This window comes from Bubalus kerabau, chromosome 21 (assembly GCF_029407905.1).
Source record: "Bubalus kerabau isolate K-KA32 ecotype Philippines breed swamp buffalo chromosome 21, PCC_UOA_SB_1v2, whole genome shotgun sequence".
Lineage (NCBI taxonomy): Eukaryota > Metazoa > Chordata > Mammalia > Artiodactyla > Bovidae > Bubalus > Bubalus kerabau.
The window spans coordinates 40,081,314-40,108,724 of NC_073644.1; the positions used below are offsets into that span (position 1 = coordinate 40,081,314).

At 37.6% G+C, this 27,411-nt stretch overlaps 1 protein-coding gene across 3 annotated transcripts in view; it reads left to right on the plus strand.

Moving 5' to 3' along the window:
• Window positions 1-27,411, plus strand: part of SMCHD1 (structural maintenance of chromosomes flexible hinge domain containing 1) — a 135,499-nt gene that overhangs the window by 15,026 nt on the left and 93,062 nt on the right. For all 3 annotated transcript variants that reach the window (XR_008706685.1, XM_055559420.1, XM_055559419.1), the window contains exons 4-5: window positions 1,643-1,725; window positions 2,366-2,496. Coding sequence is in view for 2 of the 3 variants with exons in the window: in XM_055559420.1 (XP_055415395.1) it covers window positions 1,643-1,725; window positions 2,366-2,496 (214 nt within the window). In the remaining variant the exon portion in view is untranslated. The remainder of the gene's footprint in view (window positions 1-1,642; window positions 1,726-2,365; window positions 2,497-27,411) is intronic.

The window sequence follows — 27,411 nt, forward strand, 5'->3', positions numbered from 1 at the left end:
GTAAAGAATCTGCCTGCAATGCAGGAGACCCACGTGGCGCTAGTGGTAAAGAACCTGCTTGCTGGTGTAGGAGATGTAAGAGACACGGGTTCAGTCACTGGGTCGGGAGGATCCTCTGGAGAAGGGTACGGCAACCCACTCCAGTATTCTTGCCTGGAGAGTCCTAGGGACAGAGGAACCTGGCGGTTTACAGTCCATGGGATCTCAAAGAGTCTTGCACGACTGAAGCAACTTAGCGCACAGACACCCACACACACACTGCTGTTACTAGACATTCAGGTTATTTCAGGTTTTTTTTTTTTAATTGTTACAAATGACTGAATATTCTCATGACTATTTCTTCTTGTACATCCTTACCTTGACTGCTGTTGTTATGCTCTCAGCTGCAGAGCCAGGCACTGTGTCAAGCGCTTTGTGAGCATTTTCTCATTTGATCCTTAATCCTGTGTGTTAGCTAACATGAAGGTAATGACCTTATTTTGCAGAAGTAACTAAGATAGCCACAGTTTTACTCTCTCTATTAAGTGTGGTCTGTTCCAGCTCCCTGTACATCACCTCTACTCATTATTGAGCTTGATACAGTGGTCGGGCATCACACCTAAAACTGAATTTTTCTGTCCTTCCATCTGAATTTTCCCTTTATGGAAAAAGATGACCGTTTTTCCAGTCTTCTAGAACAAGCACTCAAAGCCACCTTGGATTTCTTTTTCTTTCTCCTTTTATATCTAATCAGATACTAAATTCTACTCATGTTTTCCTTTGAAATTTCCCTTAATTCTTTTTCTTCCCATTTCCTACAGTGTCCCTACTTTTCCATTTTCTAGTTAATACCCTTCACCAGATCTTTATACATATCTGATTTGTGATGACTACTTTCCAGCTAGTTTATAAACGGAGCCATCCCCTACATGTTTAGCGTTTGGAAGTGCTTGCTGGAATGCTACTTTGTGGGTTAATTACAGCTTAAGTTGAGTTATGCTTAAGTGAAAGAGACATTAATTTAGTATGCTCACCCTTTTAATTAAGGAGATAAAAGTGGGAAGTAGTTTGGATACTGACCCTGCAGAAAGGAGAATGTTAGAAATAGTGCTGAGCCACTGATAAACTGAAGGTCAGGCTGGTTGTATAGTAGGAAATTAAGAGCAGTTTTGTGTCAGTTAAGCAGATACATTCTGCCATTTCACAAGTTGGTGTTGCGAGATACCTGTATTTAAATCAGCCCTTAATAGACACTTTCATATTTGTCCCGTATCCCTAAATGTGCTTAGTTTGACTTGTGCATGATGTAAGTATGTACCACAGACTACTATTTGATTTTATGGTTATGGTCTTCTGTTTGTCTCTCGTGTGTGTATGTCTGTCTTTAGATTATAAACTCCTTGAAGCCAGGAATCATGGCTGGCTCACTCGTGCTGTGTAGTGCCATACAAGTACTCGTTGGTAACTGCTTTTTTATGCTGGTGGTGATTGATGATGCCTTACTATGTTTGTGTCATTAGGATCAGGATAATACTTAATTTTAGCTCTTTGGAAAATAAAAGTGATGGCTTAAGGTACTTCAGAATTCCTTCTACTTTGAACTTTTATATGAAGTATTTAGGAGGGAGAACTTAAGCAGTAATGTTTTCTCACTCTCTTCCAGCATTTGCTCTTGCAGAATTAATTGACAATTCATTGTCTGCTACTTCTCGTAACAGTGGTGTTAGAAGAATACAGATCAAATTGGTAAGAAAATAATACTCTAAATCAAATTAACTTGTGTTTTTATGGAAGTACTGCAGGTTTATTGGAAAAAAATTAAAATATAAACTAAAAGTAGAAATAATTATCTGATGTCTCTTCATTAAAATTTTTTCACTTGCCCTTTTCCTATGGATATATGTATACATGTATGTGTGATTATAGTGTACATTTTGTTTGTGATCTTCTATTTTCCCTTAGAAGTAGATTGTAAACATTGCCATATCATGGCTATTCTCCAATGTAATACACCACTGATGCAATTTGATTTATTGACTGTAATATAAATTATGTAATCAGTCTGTGGCTGTTGAACATTTAGATTCGTTTCCCTTTGCTTTTGCCATTGTAAGCAGTGCTGGTATCAGGAGCACCCTTATAGATCTTTGTACACATCTCTGATTAGTCCTCAAGCTACATTCTGAAAAATGGAATTTCTAGGTTAAAGGACATGAATACTAAGGCCTTTGGTTCATACAGCTGGAGTGCCTTTTAGAAAATTGTATTAATATACACTTCTCCAGCAATGTATGAGTGAGCCCAATGAATCACATTTTTTATATTGAACTTTTCATGTTTTTAATATTGATACAACTTTTCCTGTCTTTTTGAACTTATTTCATAGCATTTTGATGAAACACAAGGAAAACCTGCCGTTGCAGTGATAGATAATGGAAGAGGAATGACCTCTAAACAGCTTAACAACTGGGCCGTGTATAGGTTGTCAAAATTTACAAGGCAAGGTGACTTTGAAAGGTTAGAGAACCTTACTCACTTTTTTTATGGGCAGCTGGGTATTTTAATAAGAAGAACTCTTCTATTTCTTTATTTATATACGTTATCAGCATATTTATTTAGAGTTTTATAATAAAATAGTTTTTAAGATCAATACTTAAAAAGTCAAAACTGCATAAATCATATTGTACCCTCCATTGAATGATTCTTGATGCATTTCCTGAGGTGTTCTGTTGATATGTTGCCTACTGTGGAGTTTTCCCCCTTTTCTTAATAACTAAAGTTTGAAGAAAGCTGTATAATGTCTAGAGCAGTAGAATGTTTTTTAAGTGGGCTTTAGAAATCACCTGATAACTCGTGCAAAATGTCCAAGGAACCACATGTAGTTCTCTGGAGCTCACTGTGGCTCTTTCAGGGCTCTGCTTTACAAAACGTTCACAGCTGTTAGGGAGTAGAGTCTAGTCAAGAGTTTTGTATGGGAATATGTTTGTAGAAAATATCTTGAATGAGAATGTCATAAAGGAAACAAAGTGTACTCAAAGCTGTCAGGGATATAAAGATTTAGCTCCTTGAGATAGTTGAATTCTACTTAGAGGCATGACTCACAGTGGGATTGATGTTTAAGCTATGTTTTATAATTTAGGAAACACACTTGGGGAGAATCTGTTAACATTCTTATTAAGAAGTTAGTATTTATTCATGTCCTTATTCCTTTGTTCTTAGTTGTGTCAGGGAAAGTCACCCAAATTTAAGGATCTGTCTCAATAATGTGTAAAATTAATATAGTTAACGCATTTGCCTTCTCATTTCTGAGATTTCAGCACTCAGAATTTTCATCAACTTTGTAAAGCCTTCCAGTGCCATGATGAGAGGCAGTAAGTGAAAAGCAAGGGCTCTGGGATCATTTGGCTTCATCTGAATTCTAGCTTTATTAGTTGTATGACACTGGTCAAGGTACTTTACTTCTATCTCAGTTTATATATCTGTAAAATGGGGATAATAACCGCCTAAGGTTTTGTGAAAACCAAATGAGTTAGTGCATGTAAATCCTTAGAGCCTGGCAAATGATAAGTAGTCAGTAAATACAAGCTATCATGGTAGCTATTCGGAGAAGGCAATGGCAGCCCACTCTAGTACTCTTGCCTGGAAAATCCCATGGACAGAGGAGCCTTGTAGGCTGCAGTCCATGGGGTCGCTAGGAGTCGGACACGACTGAGCGACTTCACTTTCACTTTTTACTTTCATGCATTGGAGAAGGAAATGGCAACCCACTCCAGTATTCTTGCCTGGAGAATCCCAGGGACGGGGGAGCCTGGTGGGCTGCCATCTATGGGGTCGCACAGAGTCAGACACAACTGAAGCAACTTAGCAGCAGCATGGTAGCTATTCCTTCTCATTCTTGGCCTCAGATTTTTCTCCAACTGTTCTTCTTCACCATTTTCATGAGTACATGCCACTTCAAGGATTTATAAAATAGCCATAAAGAAGACAGTGATCTTTTGTAGTCTAAAGATAGAATTTAGCATAAGATAGAAATATTCGGTAGAAATGAAAGGAGGACAGATGGCAGATTGGGGCAAAGGGTCAGAAAAATGTTAGTTAAATCAAGTGGAAGAGTTGAAAGAAGTGGAGCCTACAGTTTGTTAAAATTTCTTTAGATTTTAGCACAGCACAAACTTTTAAACCTAATTCAAATATTAGGGAAATTTTAATTTTTGGAAGAAATCTACCGTTGCTGGGTCTGATCCTAGCTTTATGGATATTGCATCCAGAAACACAATTGTTGTTATAGCAGTCATGTACTCATACTGTCTTTGAATCCAGTACCATCAGTCCCTTAACTCAGTCCAGTTTCTGTTAGTGTGAGTTGTAACCCTCCTCCCCCGCACTTCTCTAACTTCTACTCCTATAGAAAAAATGATCAGTTGTTTTACTGCTTCCAGTTAAGTTTTTTTTTTTTTACTGGATATAAGGATGTTTGTATATAGGGAATAGGCTATGGAAGAAAAGGAAGGATAGCCTAAAAATACAAAGCAGCTGACTGTCTTGACTATAGTTTATGTTGTAGTAGAGGAAAAGCCTAAAGTAAACCAAAAAATATATAAGCACTTCAGTTATTGATAAGAAAATATCAAGTAACATGTTAGAGCCTGATGGCTGTCTTGTTTAGGTGAAGTGATTAGAAGAGAAGTGACCTCTTTGAGGTTACATTTCACTTGAGGCTTGAATGATTAGAAAAGAACCACCCAAAGTGAAAATCTAGGGGAAGAGCATTCCAAGTAGAAGGACATCAGCAAAGACAAAGACCCTGAAACTGTGATCACCTTGTTTCATTTGAGAGACAAAAAGAAGACCAATGTGGTTAGAGCATTTTGAAGAGGACAGTAGGGGGAGATGAGTTGCGAGTTCTATTTTGACAATATTCTTTGTAAGTCTCATTCACTTTGGTACAACCCTTTCCTCTCTTTTATTTTGAAAAATTTCAGATTAATAAATATGTTGTAAAAACTTCAAATAAAAAGCCAGCAATAAGTCAGAAAATCAGTTTTAGTACTCATGTATCCTTCACCTAGATTTATGTTAACATTTTGCCACATTTGTAATCTTCTGTTTATGTATGTATGGGTGTACACATGCATGTACACAGAACACACAGTTTCTCTTTCTAAATCATTTGTAAGTTGTAAACTCGATGATATTTTACTGCTTAGTACTGTACCATGTATTTCCTTCACAGTTATGTTCTCATAAATAGCCATAATATCATTATTACACTCAACACATTTCTCAGTGATTCAGAATAGCTAATTATAATGTCCATATTCAGATTCCCTTTGCCATGTCTTTCATGTCTCGTTTATTCTATAATTCCCCATATTTGTCTTTCATGAAGTCTTTTTTTTTTTTTTTTTAAATAGAGTTCAGACTAGTTGTAGAACAGTCTACCCTCTGGATCTGAGTGTTTCCTGAACACTATTCGTTCCCTCAACATTTTATAAATATTTTCAAACATACAGAAAAGTTGAAATTCTGTAGTCAATACGCAACATTTTCATACTAAGCTTCTACCATTGACAGTTGCTTTACCACATCTCTTTTTATTCCACTAACCTTTCAGTTTAGTTCAGTCTCTCAGTTGTGTCTGACTCTATGAGCCCGTGGACTGCAGCACGCCAGGCCGCACTGTCCCCATGATCAGCTCCTGGAGCTTGCTCAAACTCATGTCCATTGAGTCAGTGATACCATCCAACCATCTCATCCTCTGTTGTCCCCTTCTCCTCCCGCCTTCAGTCTTTCCCAGCATCAGGTTCTTTTCCAGTGAGTCAGTTCTTTGTATCAGGTGGCCAAAGTACTGAAGTTTCAGCTTCAGCATCAGTCCTTCCAATGAATATTCAGGACTGCTTTCCTTTAGGATGGACTGGTTGGATCTCCTTGCTGTCCAAGGGACTCTCAAGAGTCTTTTCCAACACCACAGTTCAAATGCATCAATTCTTTGGCACTCAGCTTTCTTTATAGTCCAACTTTCACATCCACACGCGACTATTGGAAGATCCATAGCTTTGACTAGACTGGCCTTTGTTGGCAAATTAATGTCTCTGCTTTTTAATATGCTGTCTAGGTTGGTCATAGCTTTTCTTCCAAGGACCAAGTGTCTTCTAATTTCATGGCTGCAGTCACCATCTGCAGTGATTTTGGAGCCCCCAAAAATAAAGTGTCTCATTGTTTCCATTGCTTCCCCATCTATCTGCCATGAAGTGATGAGACCAGATACCATGATCTTACTTTTCTGAATGTTGCGCTTTAAGCCAGCTCTTTCACTCTTCTCTTGCACTTTCATCAAGAGGCTCTTTAGTTCCTCTTCACTTTCTGCCATAAGGGTGGTGTCATCTGCATATCTGAGGTTGTTGATCTTTCTACCGGCAATCTTTTTTTTTTTTTTTTTTAATTTTATTTTATTTTTAAACTTTACAATATTGTATTAGTTTTGCCAAACATCGAAATGAATCCGCCACAGGTATACCCGTGCTCCCCATCCTGAACCCTCCTCCCTCCTCCCTCCCCATACCCTCCCTCTGGGTCGTCCCAGTGCACCAGCCCCAAGCATCCAGTATCGTGCATCAAACCTGGACTGGCGACTCGTTTCATACATGATATTATACATGTTTAAATGCCATTCTCCCAAATCTCCCCACCCTCTCCCTCTCCCACAGAGTCCATAAGACTGATCTATACATCAGTGTCTCTTTTGCTGTCTCGTACACAGGGTTATTGTTACCATCTTTCTAAATTCCATATATATGTATTAGTATACTGTATTGGTGTTTTTCTTTCTGGCTTACTTCACTCTGTATAATAGGTTCCAGTTTCATCCACCTCATTAGAACTGATTCAAATGCATTCTTTTTAATGGCTGAGTAATACTCCATTGTGTATATGTACCACAGCTTTCTTATCCATTCATCTGCTGATGGACATCTAGGTTGCTTCCATGTCCTGGCTATTATAAACAGTGCTGCGATGAACATTGGGGTACACGTGTCTCTTTCCCTTCTGGTTTCCTCAGTGTGTATGCCCAGCAGTGGGATTTCTGGGTCATAAGGCAGTTCTATTTCCAGTTTTTTAAGGAATCTCCACACTGTTCTCCATAGTGGCTGTACTAGTTTGCATTCCCACCAACAGTGTAAGAGGGTTCCCTTTTCTCCACACCCTCTCCAGCATTTATTGCTTGTAGACTTTTGGATCGCAGCCATTCTGACTGGCGTGAAATGGTACCTCATAGTGGTTTTGATTTGCATTTCTCTGATAATGAGTGATGTTGAGCATCTTTTCATGTGTTTGTTAGCCATCCGTATGTCTTCTTTGGAGAAATGTCTATTTAGTTCTTTGGCCCATTTTTTGATTGGGTCATTTATTTTTCTGGAGTTGAGCTGTAGGAGTTGCTTGTATATTTTTGAGATTAGTTGTTTGTCAGTTGCTTCATTTGCTATTTTCTCCCATTCTGAAGGCTGCCTTTTCACCTTGCTAATAGTTTCCTTTGTTGTGCAGAAGCTTTTAAGTTTAATTAGGTCCCATTTGTTTATTTTTGCTTTTATTTCCAATATTCTGGGAGGTGGGTCATAAAGGATCCTGCTGTGATGTATGTCGGAGAGTGTTTTGCCTATGTTCTCCTCTAGGAGTTTTATAGTTTCTGGTCTTATGTTGAGATCTTTAATCCATTTTGAGTTTATTTTTGTGTATGGTGTTAGAAAGTGTTCTGGTTTCATTCTTTTACAAGTGGTTGACCAGTTTTCCCAGCACCACTTGTTAAAGAGATTGTCTTTAATCCATTGTATATTCTTGCCTCCTTTGTCAAAGATAAGGTGTCCATATGTGTGTGGATTTATCTCTGGGCTTTCTATTTTGTTCCATTGATCTATATTTCTGTCTTTGTGCCAGTACCATACTGTCTTGATAACTGTGGCTTTGTAATAGAGACTGAAGTCAGGTAGGTTGATTCCTCTAGTTCCATTCTTCTTTCTCAAGATTGCTTTGGCTATTCGAGGTTTTTTGTATTTCCATACAAATTGTGAAATTATTTGTTCTAGCTCTGTGAAGAATACCGTTGGTAGCTTGATGGGGATTGCATTGAATCTATAAATTGCTTTGGGTAGTATACTCATTTTCACTATATTGATTCTTCCAATCCATGAACATGGTATATTTCTCCATCTATTAGTGTCCTCTTTGATTTCTTTCACCAGTGTTTTATAGTTTTCTATATATAGGTCTTTAGTTTCTTTAGGTAGATATATTCCTAAGTATTTTATTCTTTCCGTTGCAATGGTGAATGGAATTGTTTCCTTAATTTCTCTTTCTGTTTTCTCATTATTAGTGTATAGGAATGCAAGGGATTTCTGTGTGTTGATTTTATAGCCTGCAACTTTACTATAGTCATTCATTGGCTCTAGTAATTTTCTGGTGGAGTCTTTAGGGTTTTCTATGTAGAGGATTATGTCATCTGCAAACAGTGAGAGTTTTACTTCTTCTTTTCCAATTTGGATTCCTTTTATTTCTTTTTCTGCTCTGATTGCTGTGGCCAAAACTTCCAAAACTATGTTGAATAATAATGGTGAAAGTGGGCACCCTTGTCTTGTTCCTGACTTTAGAGGAAATGCTTTCAATTTTTCACCATTGAGGATAATGTTTGCTGTGGGTTTGTCATATATAGCTTTTATTATGTTGAGGTATGTTCCTTCTATTCCTGCTTTCTGGAGAGTTTTTATCATAAATGGATGTTGAATTTTGTCAAAGGCTTTCTCTGCGTCTATTGAGATAATCATATGGTTTTTATTTTTCAATTTGTTAATGTGGTGTATTACACTGATTGATTTGCGGATATTGAAGAATCCTTGCGTCCCTGGGATAAAGCCCACTTGGTCATGGTGTATGATCTTTTTAATGTGTTGTTGGATTCTGATTGCTAGAATTTTGTTAAGGATTTTTGCATCTATGTTCATCAGTGATATTGGCCTGTAGTTTTCTTTTTTTGTGGGATCTTTGTCAGGTTTTGATATTAGGGTGATGGTAGCCTCATAGAATGAGTTTGGAAATTTACCTTCCTCTGCAATTTTCTGGAAGAGTTTGAGTAGGATAGGTGTTAGCTCTTCTCTAAATTTTTGGTAGAATTCAGCTGTGAAGCCATCTGGACCTGGGCTTTTGTTTGCTGGAAGATTTTTGATTACAGTTTCAATTTCCGTGCTTGTGATGGGTCTGTTAAGATTTTCTATTTCTTCCTCGTCGAGTTTTTGGAAAGTTGTACTTTTCTAAGAATTTGTCCATTTCTTCCACGTTGTCTATTTTATTGGCATATAATTGTTGATAGTAGTCTCTTACGATCCTTTGTATTTCTGTATTGTCTGTTGTGATCTCTCCATTTTCATTTCTAATTTTATTGATTTGATTTTTCTCCCTTTGTTTCTTGATGAGTCTGGCTAATGGTTTGTCAATTTTATTTATCCTTTCAAAGAACCAGCTTTTGGCTTTGTTGATTTTTGCTATGGTCTCTTTTGTTTCTTTTGCATTTATTTCTGCCCTAATTTTTAAGATTTCTTTCCTTCTACTAACCCTGGGGTTCTTCATTTCTTCCTTTTCTATTTGCTTTAGGTGTGGGGTTAGGTTATTTATTTGACTTTTTTCTTGTTTCTTGAGGTATGCCTGTATTGCTATGAACTTTCCCCTTAGGACTGCTTTTAAAGTGTCCCACAGGTTTTGGGTTGTTGTGTTTTCATTTTCATTAGTTTCTGTGCAAATTTTGATTTCTTTTTTGATTTCTTCTGTGATTTGTTGGTTATTCAACAACGTGTTGTTCAGCCTCCATATGTTGGAATTTTTAATACTTTTTCTCCTGTAATTGAGATCTAATCTTACTGCATTGTGGTCAGAAAAGATGCTTGGAATGATTTCTATTTTTTTGAAGTTACCAAGGCTAGATTTATGGCCCAGGATGTGACCTATCCTGGAGAAGGTTCCATGTGCGCTTGAGAAAAAGGTGGAATTCATTGTTTTGGGATGAAATGTCCTATAGATATCAATTAGGTCTAACTGGTCTATTGTATCGTTTAAAGTTTGTGTTTCCTTGTTAATTTTCTGTTTAGTTGTTCTATCCATAGGTGTGAGTGGGGTATTAAAGTCTCCCACTATTATTGTTATTGTTAATTTCTCCTTTCATACTTGTTAGCATTTGTCTTACATATTGCGGCACCCCCGTGTTGGGTGCATATATATTTATAATTGTTATATCTTCTTCTTGGATTGATCCTTTGATCATTATGTAGTGACCATCTTTGTCTCTTTTCACAGCCTTTGTTTTAAAGTCTGTTTTATCTGATATGAGTATTGGTACTCCTGCTTTCTTTTGGTCCCTATTTGCATGGAACATCTTTTTCCAGCCCTTCACTTTCAGTCTGTATGTGTCCCCCGTTTTGGGGTGGGTCTCTTGTAGACAACATATGTAGGGGTCTTGTTTTTGTATCCATTCAGCCAGTCTTGGTCTTTTGGTTGGGGCATTCAGCCCATTTACGTTTAAGGTAATTACTGATAAGTATGATCCTGTTGCCATTTACTTTATTGTTTTGGGTTTGATTTTATACACCGTTTTTGTGTTTCCTGTCTAGAGAATATCCTTTAGTATTTGTTGGAGAGCTGGTTTGATGGTGCTGAATTCTCTCAGCTTTTGCTTGTCTGAAAAGCTTTTGATTTCTCCTTCATATTTGAATGAGATCCTTGCTGGGTACAATAATCTGGGCTGTAGGTTATTTTCTTTCATCACTTTAAGTATGTCTTGCCATTCCCTCCTGCCTTGAAGAGTTTCTATTGAAAGATCAGCTGTTATCTTTATGGGTATTCCCTTGTGTGTTATTTGTTGTTTTTCCCTTGCTGCTTTTAATATTTGTTCTTTGTGTTTGATCTTCGTTAATTTGATTAATATGTGTCTTGGGGTGTTTTGCCTTGGGTTTATCCTGTTTGGGACTCTCTGGGTTTCTTGGACTTGGGTGATTATTTCCTTCCCCATTTTAGGGAAGTTTTCAACTATTATCTCTTCAAGTATTTTCTCATGGTTTTTCTTTTTGTCTTCTTCTGGGACCCCTCTGATTCGAATGTTGTAGCGTTTAATATTGTCCTGAAGGTCTCGGAGATTGTCCTCATTTCTTTTAATTCGTTTTTCTTTTATCCTCTCTGATTCATTTATTTCTACCATTCTATATACTAATTCATAATCCTATCTTCTGCCTCTGTTATTCTACTATTTGTTGCCTCCAGAGTGTTTTTAATTTCATTTATTGCATTATTCAGACTCTCTTTTATTTCTTCTAGGTCCTTGTTAAACCTTTCTTGCATCTTCTCAATTCTTGTCTCCAGGCTATTTATCTGTGATTCCATTTTGATTTCAAGATTTTGGATCAATTTCACTATCATTATTCGGAATTCTTTATCAGGTAGATTCCCTATCTCTTCCTCTTTTGTTTGGTTTGGTGGGCATTTATCCTGTTCCTTTATCTGATGGGTATTCCTCTGTCTCTTCATCTTGTTTAAATTGCTGAGTTTGGGGTGTCCTTTCTGTATTCTGGCAGTTTGTGGAGTTCTCTTTATTGTGGTGTTTCCTCGCTGTGTGTGGGTTTGTACAGGTGGCTTGTCAAGGTTTCTTGGTTAGGGAAGCTTGTGTCGGTGTTGTGGTGGGTGGAGCTGGATTTCTTCTCTCTAGAATGCAATGAAATGTCCAGTAATGAGTTATGGGATGTCTGTGGTTTTGGGGTGACTTTGGGCTGCCTGTATCTTGGAGCTCTGGGCTATGTTCCTTGTTGCTGGAGAATTTGCTTGGTATGTCTTGCCCTGAAACTTGTTGGCCCTTGTGTGGTGCTTGGTTTCAGTGCAGGTATGGAGGCATTTGATGAGCTCCTGTCAATTAATGTTCCTTGGAGTCAGGAGCTCCCTGGAGTCAGGGTTTGGACTTAAGCCTCCTGCTTCCACTTATCGGTCTTATTTTTACAGTAGTTTCAGAGCTTCTCCTTCTATACAGCACCATTGATAAAACATCTACGTTAAAGATGAAAAGTTTCTCTACCGTGAGGGTCACCCAGAGAGGTTCACAGCGTTATATGGAGAAGAGAAGAGGGAGGAGGGAGTTAGAGGTGACCCGAATGAGATGAGGTGGAATCAGTAGAGGAGAGAGTGGGCTATCCAGTAATCTCTTCCTTATGTGCGCTCCACAACTGGACCGCTCAGAGTTGTTCATGGAGTTATACAGAGAAGAGAAGAAGGAGGAAGGTGACAGAGGTGGCCAGGAGGATAAAAGGGGGGAATGAAAAGGAGGGAGACAGATCCAGCCAGTAATCAGTTCCCTAAGTGTTCTCCACCGTCTGGAACACCCAGAAATTCACAGAGTTGGGTAGAGTAGAGAGGGGTTAGGGAGGAGACACAGGCGACCTTGTGGAGAAAAAGGAGAGTCCAAAGGGAGAGAGAGCAGTTAAGCCAGTAATTTTTCACTAGCTCCCTAGTGAAAAATGGGTACTGATGATTGGGTTCTTAAAGGTACAAAATTGGTAACAAATACCTAAAAGCAAAAATTAAAAATCTAGAGTAGAATTTGGAATTTCAAAAATACGATGTTAAAGAAAAGAAGAAGGAAAAGAAAGAGAGAAAAAACGAACAAACAAAAACAAACAAGGTTGCGAAAATTATAAAGAAAATATAGGTACAAAATTGATAACTAGTACCAAAAAGCAAAAGTTAAAAATCTAGAGTAGAGTTTGGAATTTCAAAAATACAATGTTAAAAAAAGAAGAAGAAAAAGAGAGAGAAAAAAAACAAGAACAAACAAAGTCGCATAAATTATAAAGAAAATACAGGTACAAAATTGATAACAAATACCAAAAAATATAAATTCTAGAGTAGAGTTTGGAATTTCAGATATACAGTGTTATTTAAAAGAAGAAGAGAAAGAAACAGAGAAAAAGAAAAAGTAAAAAAGGGTCACAGAAATTATAAAAAAAAAAACTATAGGTACAAAATTGATAACAAATACCAAAAAGCTAAAATTAAAAATCTAGAGTAGAGTTTGGAATTTCAAATGTTAAAGAAGAGAAGGAAGAAAAAAAAAAAAAAACAAGGTCAAAAAAATTATAAAAAATATATATATGAAGTTTGCTTTAAAAAAACAATGGGGTCGTCTTTTTTTTTTTTTGCAAAGTAATCGGTTATAAAAGTGAAAATTAAAGGAATAATAGAGGACTTAAAAAATTTTTTTTAATTAAAAAAATAGAAAAAATGATCGTAAAAATAGTAAAAATATATCTAGGACTTTCTCCGGTTTTGTTGTGAGTATTGCGGGTTCAGTTCATTTTTGGCTAGTTCCTTGGTCCGACTTATATTTCTCAAGATCTATAGGCCCCTTCCTAGGTAGTTGGTACTAACCACAGGGTTTTAATCTATTGCCTGTAGCTTCCAAGGCGGTTCCCTCTGTTATAGCTTCTTCTGTTTGCTGGTCTCTTCAGTGTCTGGTTTCCGCCCTGACACAAAGGGGACGGTGGAGGACACTTTTTTTTTTAGGCTCACTTGTTCAGTCGCGCTGAGGGGAGGTAGGGAGGGATGCTGCAAACAAATAACACTGGCGTGTGCAGTGCCTCAGCCACACTGGGTCTGCCCCCCTCCCCCCCCGCCCCTTCACTGCCGGTGTAGCCTCCCTGCCCACACTGCTCAGGCTCTAGGTTGCTCCGCCAGGAACCATCCGTGGCCGGCCCTGGGCTGCCTGCACTTGCCAGGTCCAAGCCGCTCAGGTTCAGGCACTCGGGTAGTCCTCAGAGGCGCAGACTCTCGGTTGGGCCTGTGTTTTGTGCCATTCCCAGATCCGAGCAGCTCAGGTGATGAGGTGTTTGGCGTGCGCGATTGCTGTGACTTATCGCCTCCCCACAGCTCGGTTATCTAAGGTGTGCACCGGCGCACCTTCTCAGGCAGATGTTGACCATCCAGACCTCCAAGAAGTTTTAGTTAGCAAAGAAGCCTGCTAACAGTTTTATAGATAATGTCTCTCTGGGGCTGCGATTGCCCCCTTCCGGCTCTGGCTGCCTGTCACCGGAGGGGGATGGTCTGCCGCCGGCTATCTCTGTTCAGTCCTTTGTTCCGTGCGCGGGCCTGGCGGTGTCTTAGGTTAGGGCTGGCTTTTCGCTATCCCACAGTCTGGTTTGCTAGCCCAAATTATTTCGCTCAGTTAGCGCTCGGGGTATTCAGGCCAGATCCTTGCGATGCAGCCGGCGCGGCGCCTCCCTGGCCAGCCCCCACTTGCTAATGGCGGATGCAGGCGTCTGCGCTGCTTCTCCGCTGGGGGAGTTACCGTAGGGCTCACAATCTGCGAGTTTTAATTGTTTGTTTATTTTTTCTCCCTGTTATGTTGCCCTCTGTGCTTCCAAGGCTCGGCACAGATTCGGCAGTGAGAAGGTTTCCTGGTGTTTGGAAACTTCTCTCTTTTTAAGATTCCCTTCCCGGGACGGAACTCTGTCCCTCCCTCTTTTGTCTTTTTTGTCTTTTATATTTTTTCCTACCTCCTTTCGAAGAGTTGGGTTGCTTTTCTGGGTTCCTGATGTCCTCTGCCAGCATTCAGAAGTTGTTTTGTGGAATTTACTCGGCGTTTAAATGCTCTTTTGATGAATTTGTGGGGGAGAAAGTGTTCTCCCCTTCCTACTCCTCCTCCATCTTAGCTCCTCTCCTGGCAATCTTGATTCTAGCTTGTGTTTCTTCCAGTCCAGCGTTTCTCATGATGTACTCGGCATATAAGTTAAATAAGCAGGGTGACAATATACAGCCTTGACGTACTCCTTTTCCAATTTGGAACCAGTCTGCTGTTCCTTGTCCAGTTCTAACTTGCTTCTTGACCTGCATACAGATTTCTCAGGAGGCAGGTCAGGTGGTCTCGTATTCCCATCTCTTTCAGAATTTTCCACAGTTTATTGTGATCCACACAAAGGCTTTGGCATAGTCAATAAAGCAGTAACAGATGTTTTTCTGGAACTCTTTTTCGATGATCCAGCGGATGTTTGGCAATTTGATCTCTGGTGGTTCTGCCTTTTCTAAAACCAGCTTGAACATCTGGAAGTTCACAGTTCACATATTGCTGAAGCCTGGCTTGGAGAATTTTGAGGATTACTTTGCTAGCGTTTGAGATGAGTGCAGTTGTGTGGTAGTTTGAGCATTCTTTGGCATTGCCTTTCTTTGGGATTGGAATGAAAACTGACCTTTCCCAGTCCTGTGGCCACTGCTGAGTTTGTCAAATTTGCTGGCTAACCTTTAGGTCATTTAAAAAAAACCTGACAGACTTTAAAACTTTTAAAAAATTACTAAATTATTTTTGCCTATGCTGGGTGTTTGTTGCTATGTGTGGGCTTTCTCTAGGTGTGAGAGCAGTGGCGTCTCTTGTTGCAGAGCACTGGCTCAAGGTACACAGACTTCAGAGGTTGCAGTGAGGGGGCCTCAGTAGTTGTAGCAGATGGCCCCATAGTTGTGGCTTATGGGCTTATTTGCTCCACAGCATGTGGTACTGTCCCAGAGCAACGATCAAACTTGTGTCCCCTTCTTTAACAGATGAATTCTCATCCACTAACAACTAGGGAAGTCCAGGTCAACTTATTTTTTGGTTCAGTTCAAAGTAAATTACAGATACCAGTAAACTTGCTCCTGTTGAGTCAAGTATTGATATCATTAGGTAGAATTCAATTTTTTCTTCTGAAGTAAAATTTACCTTGAAATTTTACCCATCTGTCTTAAGTATATCTTCATTAAATGGTCATATTTTTATGGTCATATAATTCATACCAAAGTTGTGCAGCCATCACAACTAATTCTGAACGTTTTCATTACTCCAAAAGAAACCCTGTACCCATTTATAGTCAATTCTGCCTCTCATTGCAATCACTGATATACTTTGGATAGTTATTAATCTATATTTCACTTGTGTTTCTTAGTGATTTCAATTAACATTTTAAACAGTCCATTTTGGATAAATGCCAGTTTAATATCAATAATGCACAAAAACTTCATTTCTATATAACTTCATTCCTCTCTCCTTTGTATTATTATTTTCATATAAATGGCATCATTATACATTATAACCCTGTCAATACAGTTTTATAGTCAGTGCTTTAAACAGCTGTTTTTTAAATCAGGTTGGTGGAGAGTTGTAAAAAATACACTGTCCTTTTCTATTTATATAGTTACCTCTACTTTAGTCTTTATTTTTTCTTGTATTCAGATCGTTCAGTAGACTCTTCTTTAGTAGCTGTTTCATAGCAGATGTGCTAATGACATATTCCCTCAGATTTTATATGTCAATATCTTAATTTCTCCTTCAGTTTTGAAGGCTACTTGTCCTGAATAAAGAATTCTTGGTTGACAGTCTTTTCCTGGCAATACTTCGAATATGTTAACCTACTGTCTTCTGATTCCATAGTTTCTGATGAGCAATCAGCTTTTAATCTTGAGTATCCCTTGTATGTGATTAGTCACCTCTCTCTTTCACTTTCAAAGTTCTCTTTTTTCCTCTGGCTTTTGATACTTTGATTGTGGTATGTCTGGTTTTTAAGTTCATTATATTTGGTGTTTGTTGAACTTCTTGGAGGTCTAGATGAAGATTTTCATCAAATTGGGGACGTTTTTGGCCATTACTCAAATATTCTTCCTCTCCTGTCCTTATGTGGTTCATCTTTGTTTCATTTCTTGGACTAAATAATTTCAGTCAACCTGTCTTTAAGTTCACTGATTCTTTCTTCTGCCTATTCATATCTGTTCATGAGTCACCTATTGAAATTTCTTTTGAGTTTTTCTTTTTTTTAAATTCCAGAATTCATTTGGTTCTTTGTAGTTTCTGTTTCTACTGATAGTGTGTATTTGGTGAAATACTGTTTTCTTACTGTTTTTTGCTTCAATAGAAATAATTTATTAGTTCACTGAATGTATTTAAAATAGCTGATTTATTTTTTAAATTTTTAAAAATTGAAATACAGTTGATTTACAATGCTGTGTTAATTTCTATTGTACAGCAAAGTGATTCATTTATACATATATATATATACATATATATATATATTCTTTTTTAAAAACAATTATTTTCCATTATGGTTTATCACAGAATACTGAATATAGTTCCCTGTGCTATACAGTAGGACCTTGTTTATCCATCTTACATATACTGGTTTGCGTCTGCTAACTGCAAACTCCTGCTCCATCCCTCTCCCACTCTCCACCTTTGGCAATTACTAGTCCGTGCTCTATGTCTTTGAGCCTGTTCTGTTTCATAAATGTTCATTTGTGTCATATTTTAGATTCCACATTTCGGTGATATCATATAGTATTTGTCTTTCTCTTTTCTGACTTCAATTAGTGTGATAATCTCTAGGTTTCGTTCATCTTGTTGCAAATGGCATTGTTTCATTCTTTTTATGTCTGAGTAGTATTCCATTGCATATACGTACCACACCTTTGTTATCCATTCCTTTGTCAGTGGGTATTTAGGTTGTTTCTATGTCTTGGCTATTCTGAGTAGTGCTGCTGTGAACATAGGGGTGCATGTATATTTTTGTCCAGATATATGTTCAGGAGTAGGATTGCCAGATCATATGTCAGCTCTGTTTTTAGTTTTTTGAGGAAGTTCCATCATGTTTTCCATAGTGACTGCACTAAGTGACATTCCCACCACCAGTGTAGAATGGTTGCCTTTTCTCTACATCCTCTCCAGCATTTGTTATAAAATAGCTGACTTAAATCTTAGTCTGGTAAGTCTAGTTAAGACCTGGGCTTTCTCTGGGACAGTTTCTATTGAGAGCTGTTTTTCCTGTGTTTAGGTCAGACTTTAATATTTCTTGATGTGGCACATAGCTTTCTGTTTAGAACAGGACATTTTAAATAATGTAGTGTGGCAGATCTGGAAATCATATTTATCTCCCTTCCCAGGGTTTATTGGAACTTCTCTGTAGCTCAAACAGTAAAGAATCTGCCTGCAGTGCAGGAGACTTGGGTTCAATTCCTGGATCAGGAAGATCCCCTGGAGAAGGGAATGGCAATCTTCTCCAGTATTCTTGCCTGGAGAATCTCATGGACAGAGAAGCCTGGCGGGCTATACAGTCTGTGGGGTTGCAAAAAGTCAGACAGGACTGAGCGACTAACTCGCACACACACCCACAACTTATTGTTCCTTTTGTCTTTTTGTTGTTTGTGTAGTGACTTCCCTAGACTAATTCGGTAAAACCTGTATTCTTTATATTGTGTTGCCTCTGAAGTCTGTGCTCAGTTAATCTAATGGTCAGTTGATGATCAGACATTTTTCTCAAGTGTCTGGAACCACTGAGTCTTCCAGCTCTTGCCAAGGAGTTCTGTGTGCACATGGGCTATGTTTTTTAATGTTCCTACAGGAAGTGGAATGCTCTGCCTTAGCTTATAACTCTTGCTTGCACTGAATATCAAAGTCAGCCAGAAATGAGAGATTAGGGCCTTTTCAGTACTTTCTTGAGTATGAATACAGTCCTGAACAGGAGTGTGATCTTCTTGATTCTCGTGAATGTGTTGGAGCTTTTCAAAACCACTATGGACCTCCCATTCTCCAGGTTTTCCTTCTAAGTTTTGGGACAGATTTGTGGTTTTTTCCAACTGTTTTCATTGCCTCAGTCAACTATGATGATAAACATCTGCCACTGATTGTTTCTGACAAATGACCCAGGGAAAATGCATTTCACACTGAGCAAATTCTGAGTTAGGTCAAATAAAGACATACCCTGCAAGTGGAGGTTTCTAGGGAACTGTCAGATCCAATAATGTCAGTTCTATGGGGAAGGAACTTCTGGGAAACTCCAAACTTGTTCCAGCGACTCCTAGGCTGTCAATTTTCACCATGACTGCAGGGCTGTTGGTTTTCAAGGCTTCTGTAGAGCTGGTGAGAGGGGAATGGGATAAGGTATGTGAAAACGTACCAGAGCTAGCAGTTTTCACCAAAGACTCATCGATGTTGTCTTAAGTAACCACTCCTTGGATTATTGGTAAGACGTAAATATTTGGAGTTTTGAAAAAGTTGATTTTGACAATTTTTTCGGGTATTGTTTTTGCTTTTAACAAAGTGGATTTTCATAGGTTCTTAATGTGCCATTCTGGAAGTGATCATTCAATTAACTGGGTTTTGATGAGTGTGTAGTACACTTGTGTAATCCAAACCCCTAAGATATAGAACAGTACCTGGATATAGGAAATTTGCTCATGAATGAGGGACTGTTACAGTCATTGCCTTCCTTATAAGTTAAGTTAGATACCTAAGGACATTGTTGTATTATTGTTTTTTCATTTAATCTATTTTGTGCAAGAAAGAAAGGTGACATTAGTTAGGTCACTGGGTGGCCATAATTCAGGTATGTGTTGGATCAGTGCTACTTTCTGCACCATTAACTTGCTCAGTAATTGAAACTCTCTCAACTCAGTCAGCCATTTTTGGGAAAAAATAGCATGCCACCTGGCTCACTTCCCATGCCATTATTAGGTTGTAGAAATGTACTTCTGACAGGATTTTCCCTAAAGAAAAAGATCCTTTGTCTTCAGTATTTTTCTGCAATGAAGATGCTCTTTCAAGTAGGTGTTTGTATTTACTTGAGTTTAGAGACTGAGAATGTAACATGTAGCCACCCTCCTTTGATTTGGTTATTTCCATTGTGTCTCACAGGTACATCCCAGAGCTCAGGGATATGTGGCCATTTGTCACTTTTGTTGAAGATGAAGCTGTCTTCATTGAATCTGATTTTTTTTTTCCTTCTGGTAGATTTGAGATAGATACAAATGTACATACATATAGTCACTTTACCATATATCCTGCCAATCACTTGGATTGTTTTTAGTTTCTTTTTACTAATTTGATCTCTTCTATTCCTTTTTCTTTCTTTCTTTCTTTCTTTCTACAATTTTTATGATGTGGTTTCGTAAAGATTTTGCTTCTCTTTTCTAACAAATAACTTCTGTTTCACTAAGATAATGTGTCCTCTTACATTGAGTCAAGAATAAGAGTGAGATATTTTCTGAAATTCTTTTAGACTGTGATATAAATTTATTTTGAAGGAGGCAACTTTACTACTTCTGTGATGCAAAATTGTTTCTTAAGGTCTTGAATTATATTTATACTTGTATTTCTCTTCATGAAGGGAGATTTAGATTTCCCTTGAGTGTGGGCATAGGAATTTTCTGGACTTGTGTTTACACAAGTCAAAAACTTACTGGAAATTACTATTTTGGGCCTTATTTGTTATAATAGGGTTTTTGCTTAGATTGGGCTTTCATGAATGGAAAAGGAAGCTTACTGCCTGGTCATTATGAATGTCCATTCCTAATCAGTGAATAGAATTCCTTAGTTTTGAATCAGATTAAGTATGTATATATTGTTTTATCTCTGAGTTGCCACAGCCCAAACTTTTGATATACTTTCCCATATGTGTTTTAAGGAGAATGTTTAGGGGAGGGTATTTACAGCTTATTTGCTAGAAGTATTGTTACAGTAATTAAAGTCTTTGAACCTATTTAACTGTTTGTTTTTTAATAGACATTATGTTCATAGAATTTAATTAGCTATAATTCTTGATTTATGATAATTTATCAGTTCAAGACATGCACTTTTAAAGTTTATTTATTGAAAAATTTAATAAGCTGAATAACCAGAATTTGCCCCCAATCTGATAAGTAGAATATTTCCTGTGACTTCTGTGTCCTCCTCACTTATTCTACCTATTCCCCCACCAAAGTTAACAAATATTTTGCATTGTTTTTGTTTCCTTTTTTATTAATAAAATGTGTATATCTAATTTTGCTTGTTTTTGATAATACAAAACATAATCATACTGTATGCTGACCTACAAGGGACTTGAATTTTCATTGAGTATTAGAGTACTAAGATTTCTTATTTGTGTGGGTCTGTAGTTCGTTCATTTTCATAACCATGTAATCTTTTGTGTACACCAAAAAGAAATCTCATTCTATTTATCCAGTCTCCAGTCCTTAGGCATTTGACTTTCTCCCCCAGTTCTTAGCAGTTGCTGGCAGTATTGTCTTATGCGTGCACTGTGTGTGGAGTGTTCTGTTATGCATGTTTCCTGGTCCAGATCTACATAAGCTGTTAGGTGAATACCTAGGAGGGAATTTGTAGGTTATAAAAATGAATGTTCCAACTTACAAAGTAGTGGTGAATTATTTTCCAAAGTGATAAATTATAATTTATACCTTAAACCACTTAATAAAAATTTGATAAAACTCACTTGGGAAACCATTTGGGTCGTATGTTTTTTGTGGGAGGAATTTTTAACTATTGCTTTGATTTCTTTATAGGGTTATAAGTATATTTTGGCTTTCCACTATTGATTTAGTGTTGGTGCATTCTGTTTTTATTAGAAATTACTGTTTCATTAAATTTTCAATTTTATTGGCATATAGTTATTGGTAATGTTGTAAGAGCCAGTGTTTGGTTTGTTTTCCTGTTTTCAAATTCTCTGATTTTTGCTCTTTATCATCATATATGCCCTTCTTACTTTGGGTTTACATGCTTTTTTTGGGAGTATCTTGATGTAGAATCTTAAAAAAGAGTTTTATTCTTTTTTTTTTTTTTTTTGCTTCTTTTCTAAGTTGAGTATTTTGTGTTATAAATTTTCGTCTCAGGACTACTTTTACTGTATCCCACAAATTTTAACATGCTTTAATTTCACTTTCATTGATTTTAGTGTAACTTTTGTTTTCCTTGCAGCTTCCTTTTTTTATCCATGGATCTTTTTTGGAATGTGTTGTTCAATTTCCAAATGTTCCCAATAGATTTTCTTGCCTTTCTAGTTTGACTTATAGTCAGAAAACATGCTCTATATTGTTTCAGTTCTTTTAAATTTGTTGAGATTTGTTTTATAATGTAGGATATGATCTATATTTTGGTGAATTTTCTGTGTCTCTGAAAAGAATGTATATTTTGCTGTTGTTGGGAGTAGTGTTCTGTAAGTTTCAATCGGATTCCATCAGTGAATGATATTGTTCAGTTTTCTTTTCCTTGTTGATTTTTCTGTGTAGCAGTGACTTAGGGGTATTGAAGAACTCCACTTATTTGCGGGTTTGTTGATCTTCTCTTTTCAGTTTTCTGAGTTTTTGCTCTGTGTATCTTTAACTTGTGTTATTTTGTGTATGCACAATTAGGATTGTTAGAACTTTTCTGTGAAATGACCCTGTAATCATTTTATAATGCTGCTGTATGCTGTGCTTAGTCACTCAGTTGTGTCCTACTCTTTGCGACTCCATGGTCTGTAGCCCACCAGGCACCTCTGTCCATGGGGATTCTCCAGGCAGGAATACTAGAGTGGGTTGCCATACCCCTCCTCCATAATGCTGCTCTGTCCCTGTAATTTCTAGCTCTGAAGTGTATGTGCTACTTTAGCCATTCCAGCTTTCTTTTGGTTCATGTTTGGTATATCTTTTCATATCTATTTTCTTTTAAAATACCTATATCATTATGTTTGTTTGTAATGAGTTTTTTATAGACAAAATATGGTTGGGTCATTTTTAAATTCAGTCTGCCAGTTTACTGTAATTATTGATACATTAGGACTTAGATGTGTCCTGTTGTAACTTTTCTGTGTGTTCCCTTTGTTTTGCATTTGTCTTTTCTGGGCCTTTTTGTGGTTTGCTTGAACATATTTTACTATACCATTTTCTTTATAGTGTTTTTGAATATATCCTTTATTTTTTAATGATTGCTCCAGGGAATACTAGACATTTGCCACTTAAAGTGAATTACAGAAATTTCACCCAATTATTTAGGTATTTTAACTGTCTCCCATTGATTAGTTTTAAGTGTTAGCGCTACACACATTGAGAACTACATCACACAGTGTTACTTTTATTTCAGTAGTCTAACGTAATTTTAAAATCTCAAGCAGAGAAAAGTAGTCTGTTTTATTTACCTGCATATTTGTTTCATTGTTCGTTCTTTATTTCCTGGTGCTACTCTTACTGTGTGTGTGTGAAAGTTGCTCAGCTGTGTCCGACTCTTTACGACTCCATGGACTATACAGTCCTTGAAATTCTCCAGGCCAGAATACTGGAGTGGGTAGCTATTTCCTTCTCCAGCTGTTTTATTAACTTTGTCTAATATTCATATATCTCCTACAACTTCATTCTCATTAGTATTAAACTGATAACTCTTTCTCCAACCTTTTAGTCTGCTGTCTCTTTATATTTAAAGAATTTCTTTGAGGCAGCATTTAGTTGTATATTGAAATTTAATGATCTCTGCCCTTTAATGGAGATGCTTAGACCAACTGGGTGTCCCTTGTGGCCCGGTAAAGAATCCGCCTGCAATGCAGGAGACCTGGGTTCGATCCCTGGGTTGGGAAGATCCCCTGGAGAAGGAAAAGGCCACCCATTCTAGTATTCTGGCCTGGAGAATTCCTTGGACTCTATAGTCCACAGGGTGCAAACAGTTGGACACGACTGAGCAACTTTCACTTTAACTTTCTTTAGACCAATTACATTTAATGTGATTATCAGTATGCTTGGTTACTATCTTTGTTATTTATCTTCCCCACCCCCCATTTCCCTTTTTTCTGCCTTATTTCAAATTGAGTATATGTGTATGTGTGTCTCCATTATTTCCTTAATTGGCTGTTATTCTGTTGTTTACCTGGTAATTAGGATTCATAGTATACATCTTTAATTTATCACAGTTCTGCTCTCTTAGCAGATTTCAGTTACACAATACAGTGTTATTGGCTGTACTTAGATGTTGTATACATTAGCCCCTCAGGCCTTATTCATCTTATTGCTGAAAGTTTGTACTCTATTTCCCACACTCCCCAGTCTCTGTCAACCACTTTCTGCTCTGTTTCTATGTAACAGTCATTTTCTTAAAAATGTGGTAAAAATACAGCATTACATTGAAGTGTGTTATTCATTGACATTAATTATATTCAGTGTTTTGCAACCATAACCATTATGTATTTTCAAAATTTTTTGTGTTCCCCAAACTGAAACTCTGTACCCATTAAATAGTAACTCTGTATTCTCTACCCTTCCAGCTGCTGATAACCACAGTTCTACTTTCTGTCTCAGTGAATTTGCCTGTTCCTGGTACCTCATTTAAGAGGAATCATACAATATTTATCATTTTGTTTATTTCATTTTGTTATTTTTTTCAAGGTTCACCCGTGTTGTAGCTTATATCAGAACTTCATCCCTTTTTATGGCTGAATTATGCAGCTATACTACGTCTTTCCATTCAAGGTTAAAGGACAGTTGTCTTGTTTTTACCTTTTTTTGCATATTGTAAATAGTATTGCTGTAAACATTCATACACAAGCATCAGTTTGAGTCCCTGAGTCAGTTTATGTTTACCCACATATTTACCATTTCTGGTAGTCTTCATTCCTTTGTTTAAATTCACAGTATAATTTTCATTTCTGCAGGTCTTTCAACAGTTTTTGTAATTCAAGATTGCTGTCAGTACATTTTTTCAGCTTTTGAATATCTGATAAAGTCTGGATCTCTCCTTACTCTTTCCCCCTTTTAAAGAAATTTTCGTTGAGTATAGAATTTTAGGTTGACTCTGGTAAAGATTCTGCCTGCATTGTGGGAGACCTGGGTTCGATCCCTGGGTTGGGAAGATCCCCTGGAGAAGGGAAAGGCGACTCACTCCACTATTTTGGCCTGGAGAATTCCATGAACTGTATAGTTCACAGGGTCGCAAAGAGTGGGACATGACTGAGCAAGTTTCACTTTTGCTTTCTAAAAAATTTCATTACATTAGAAATGCTGTTCCCGTTTTCTACTGACTTGCGTACTTTACAATGAAAAGTCTGTTGTCATTCTTATCTTTGTTTCTCAGAATATATGGTGTCTGTTTTCTCTCTTTAAGATGTTCTTTTTATTGTTGCTGTTACATACATTGTGTGTGTGTGTTGGAGCACTGTAAATGTGCGTACATGTTGTGTGGTTTATTTGTATATTGTGGTAGTGTTTGTATATATGCATGCTTTTTTGTGGGGGGGGGGCAGGTTTATGTTTTGTTACGTGGAGATTGAGTCTGTGTATGGCAGTTGCTTTGTATTCTGTGAACAGAGGTATTGTTTGTGTGCTTTGTTTTGTAGGTCTAGTATTACATTGTTTGACCTGGTCATTGTTGTCTTTATTTTGAAAATTGATACATAGGTGAAAACTTTTTATACCAATTAAAATATTTTTATCCCATTATTTCTGTTTTTTTAATTAGTTGCAACTTTTTGTTGTTGCTTTTGAAAACACTGTTCTACATTTTTTCTCTTTTAATATTTTAGAATTTATATGTTTATTTTCCTGCTTGTCTTTGAAATTTAAAAATGCATATTTATCTTCAGGTATCTCACTTCTCCCATATTAAAGAATTTAGAGTACTTTAATCACTTCCTGCCCAAAGTTTTCAGTTCAGTTCAGTCGCTCAGTCATGTCTGACTCTCTGCGACCCCATGGACTGCAGCATGCAGCCCTGTCCATCACCAAGTCCCGGAGCTTGCTCAAACTCGTGTCTCTTGAGTCGGTGATGCCATCCAACCATCTCATCCTCTGTCATCCCATTCTTCTTCCACCTTCAATCTTTCCCAGCATCAGGGTCTTTTCAAATGAGTCAGCTCTTCACATCAGGTGGCCAAAGGATTTTACTTTCAGCTTCAGCATCAGTCCTTCCAATGAATATTCAGGACTGATTTCCGTTAGGATGGACTGGTTGGATCTCCTCGCAGTCCAAGGGACTCTCAAGAGTCTTCTCCAACACTACAGTTCAAAAGCATCAGTTCTTCGGTGCTCGGCTTTCTTTACTTATAGTCCGACTCTCACATCCATACATGACTACTGGAACAACCATAGTTTTGACTAGGCGGGCCTTTGTTGGCAAAGTAATGTCTCTGCTTTTTAATATGCTGTCTAGGTTGATCATAGCTTTTCTTCCAAGGAGCAAGTGCCTTTTAATTTCATGGCTGCGGTCACCATCTGCAGTGGTTTTGGAACCCCCCAAAAAATAAAGTGTCTCACTGTTTCCATTGCTTCCCATCTATTTGCCATGAAGTGATGAGACCAGATGCCATGATCTTAGTTTTCTAAATGTTGAGTTTTAACCCAACCTTTTCACTCTTCTCTTTCACTTTTGTCAAGAGACTCTTTAGTTCTTCACTTTCTGCCATAAGGGTGGTGTCCTCTGCATATCTGAGGTTACTGAAGTTTCTCCTGGTAATCTTGATTCCAGCTTGTGCTTCATCCAGCCCAGGATTTATCATGATATACTCTGCATGTAAGTTAAATAAGCAGGGTGACAATATACCTTGATGTACTCCTTTCCCGACTTGGAACCAGTCTGTTGTTCCATGTCCAGTTCTAACTCTTGCTTCTTGACCTGCATACAGATTTCTCAGGAAGCAGGTCAGGTGGTTTGGTATTCCCATCTCTTTAAGAATTGTCCACAGTTTGTTGTGATCCACACAGTCAAAGGCTTTGGTAGAGTCAGTAAAGCAGAAGTAGATGTTTTTCTGGGTATTTATTTTTGTGACTATGCTTGTCTTTGTTGCTGCACATGGGCTTTCTGTAGTTTCAGCAAGTGGGGGCCACTCTCTCCTTGTGATGCGTGGGCTTCTGCTTGCATTGGTTTCTTTGGTTGGAGAGCGCAGGTTCTAGGGCCTGTGGGCTTCAGTAGTTGTGGCACACGGTCTTAGTTGTCCTCTGGCGTGTGGAGTCCTCCTGGACTACAGATCAGATCTGTGTCCCCCATACTGGCTTGTAGACTCTCAACCACTGGACCACAAGGGAGGTTCCCAGAGTTAGACTTCTGTTGTACAGTATTTCAAGTCTGACTTGGAATTCCCCAAATTATATACAACATTTTTTCTAACAAAGAATTAAAAAATTTTAACATATATTTAAAAAATTAGCCTTTGTATTGATAATATTATGATTTCCTTGTGTGTCAGATTGTGCTTGTAGGAACATTGCTTTAGAGCAAATCTCTTAATGGTAAATTCCCTTGGCTTTTGTCTGTAAATTCTTTATTTAGCCCTAGTTCACAGTTCTATACTGACATTTGCTCTTGGCCCTTTGGAGATAATATTCCACCGTCTTATACTGTTGCTGTCAAAGCCTGCGAAGCCATTTATCTTCTCAGTGTGTTTTCTAGTTATTCTGTTTTGTTTTTAGTATTCACTGTGAAGTGGATTTCTTTTTATGTTTCCTGTTTGGGCTCTTTTGTTCTGGATCTGTGGATCTATGCCTTTTAGTGATTTGAGAATATTTGCAGCTATTATTCATTCTCTCCTCTCTTTCTTGAACTGCATTTAAACTTGTGTGAGATATTATCTTTTAGTTATTTGTTTTTAGTCCCACTTGATACTTTTCATTCTTTTT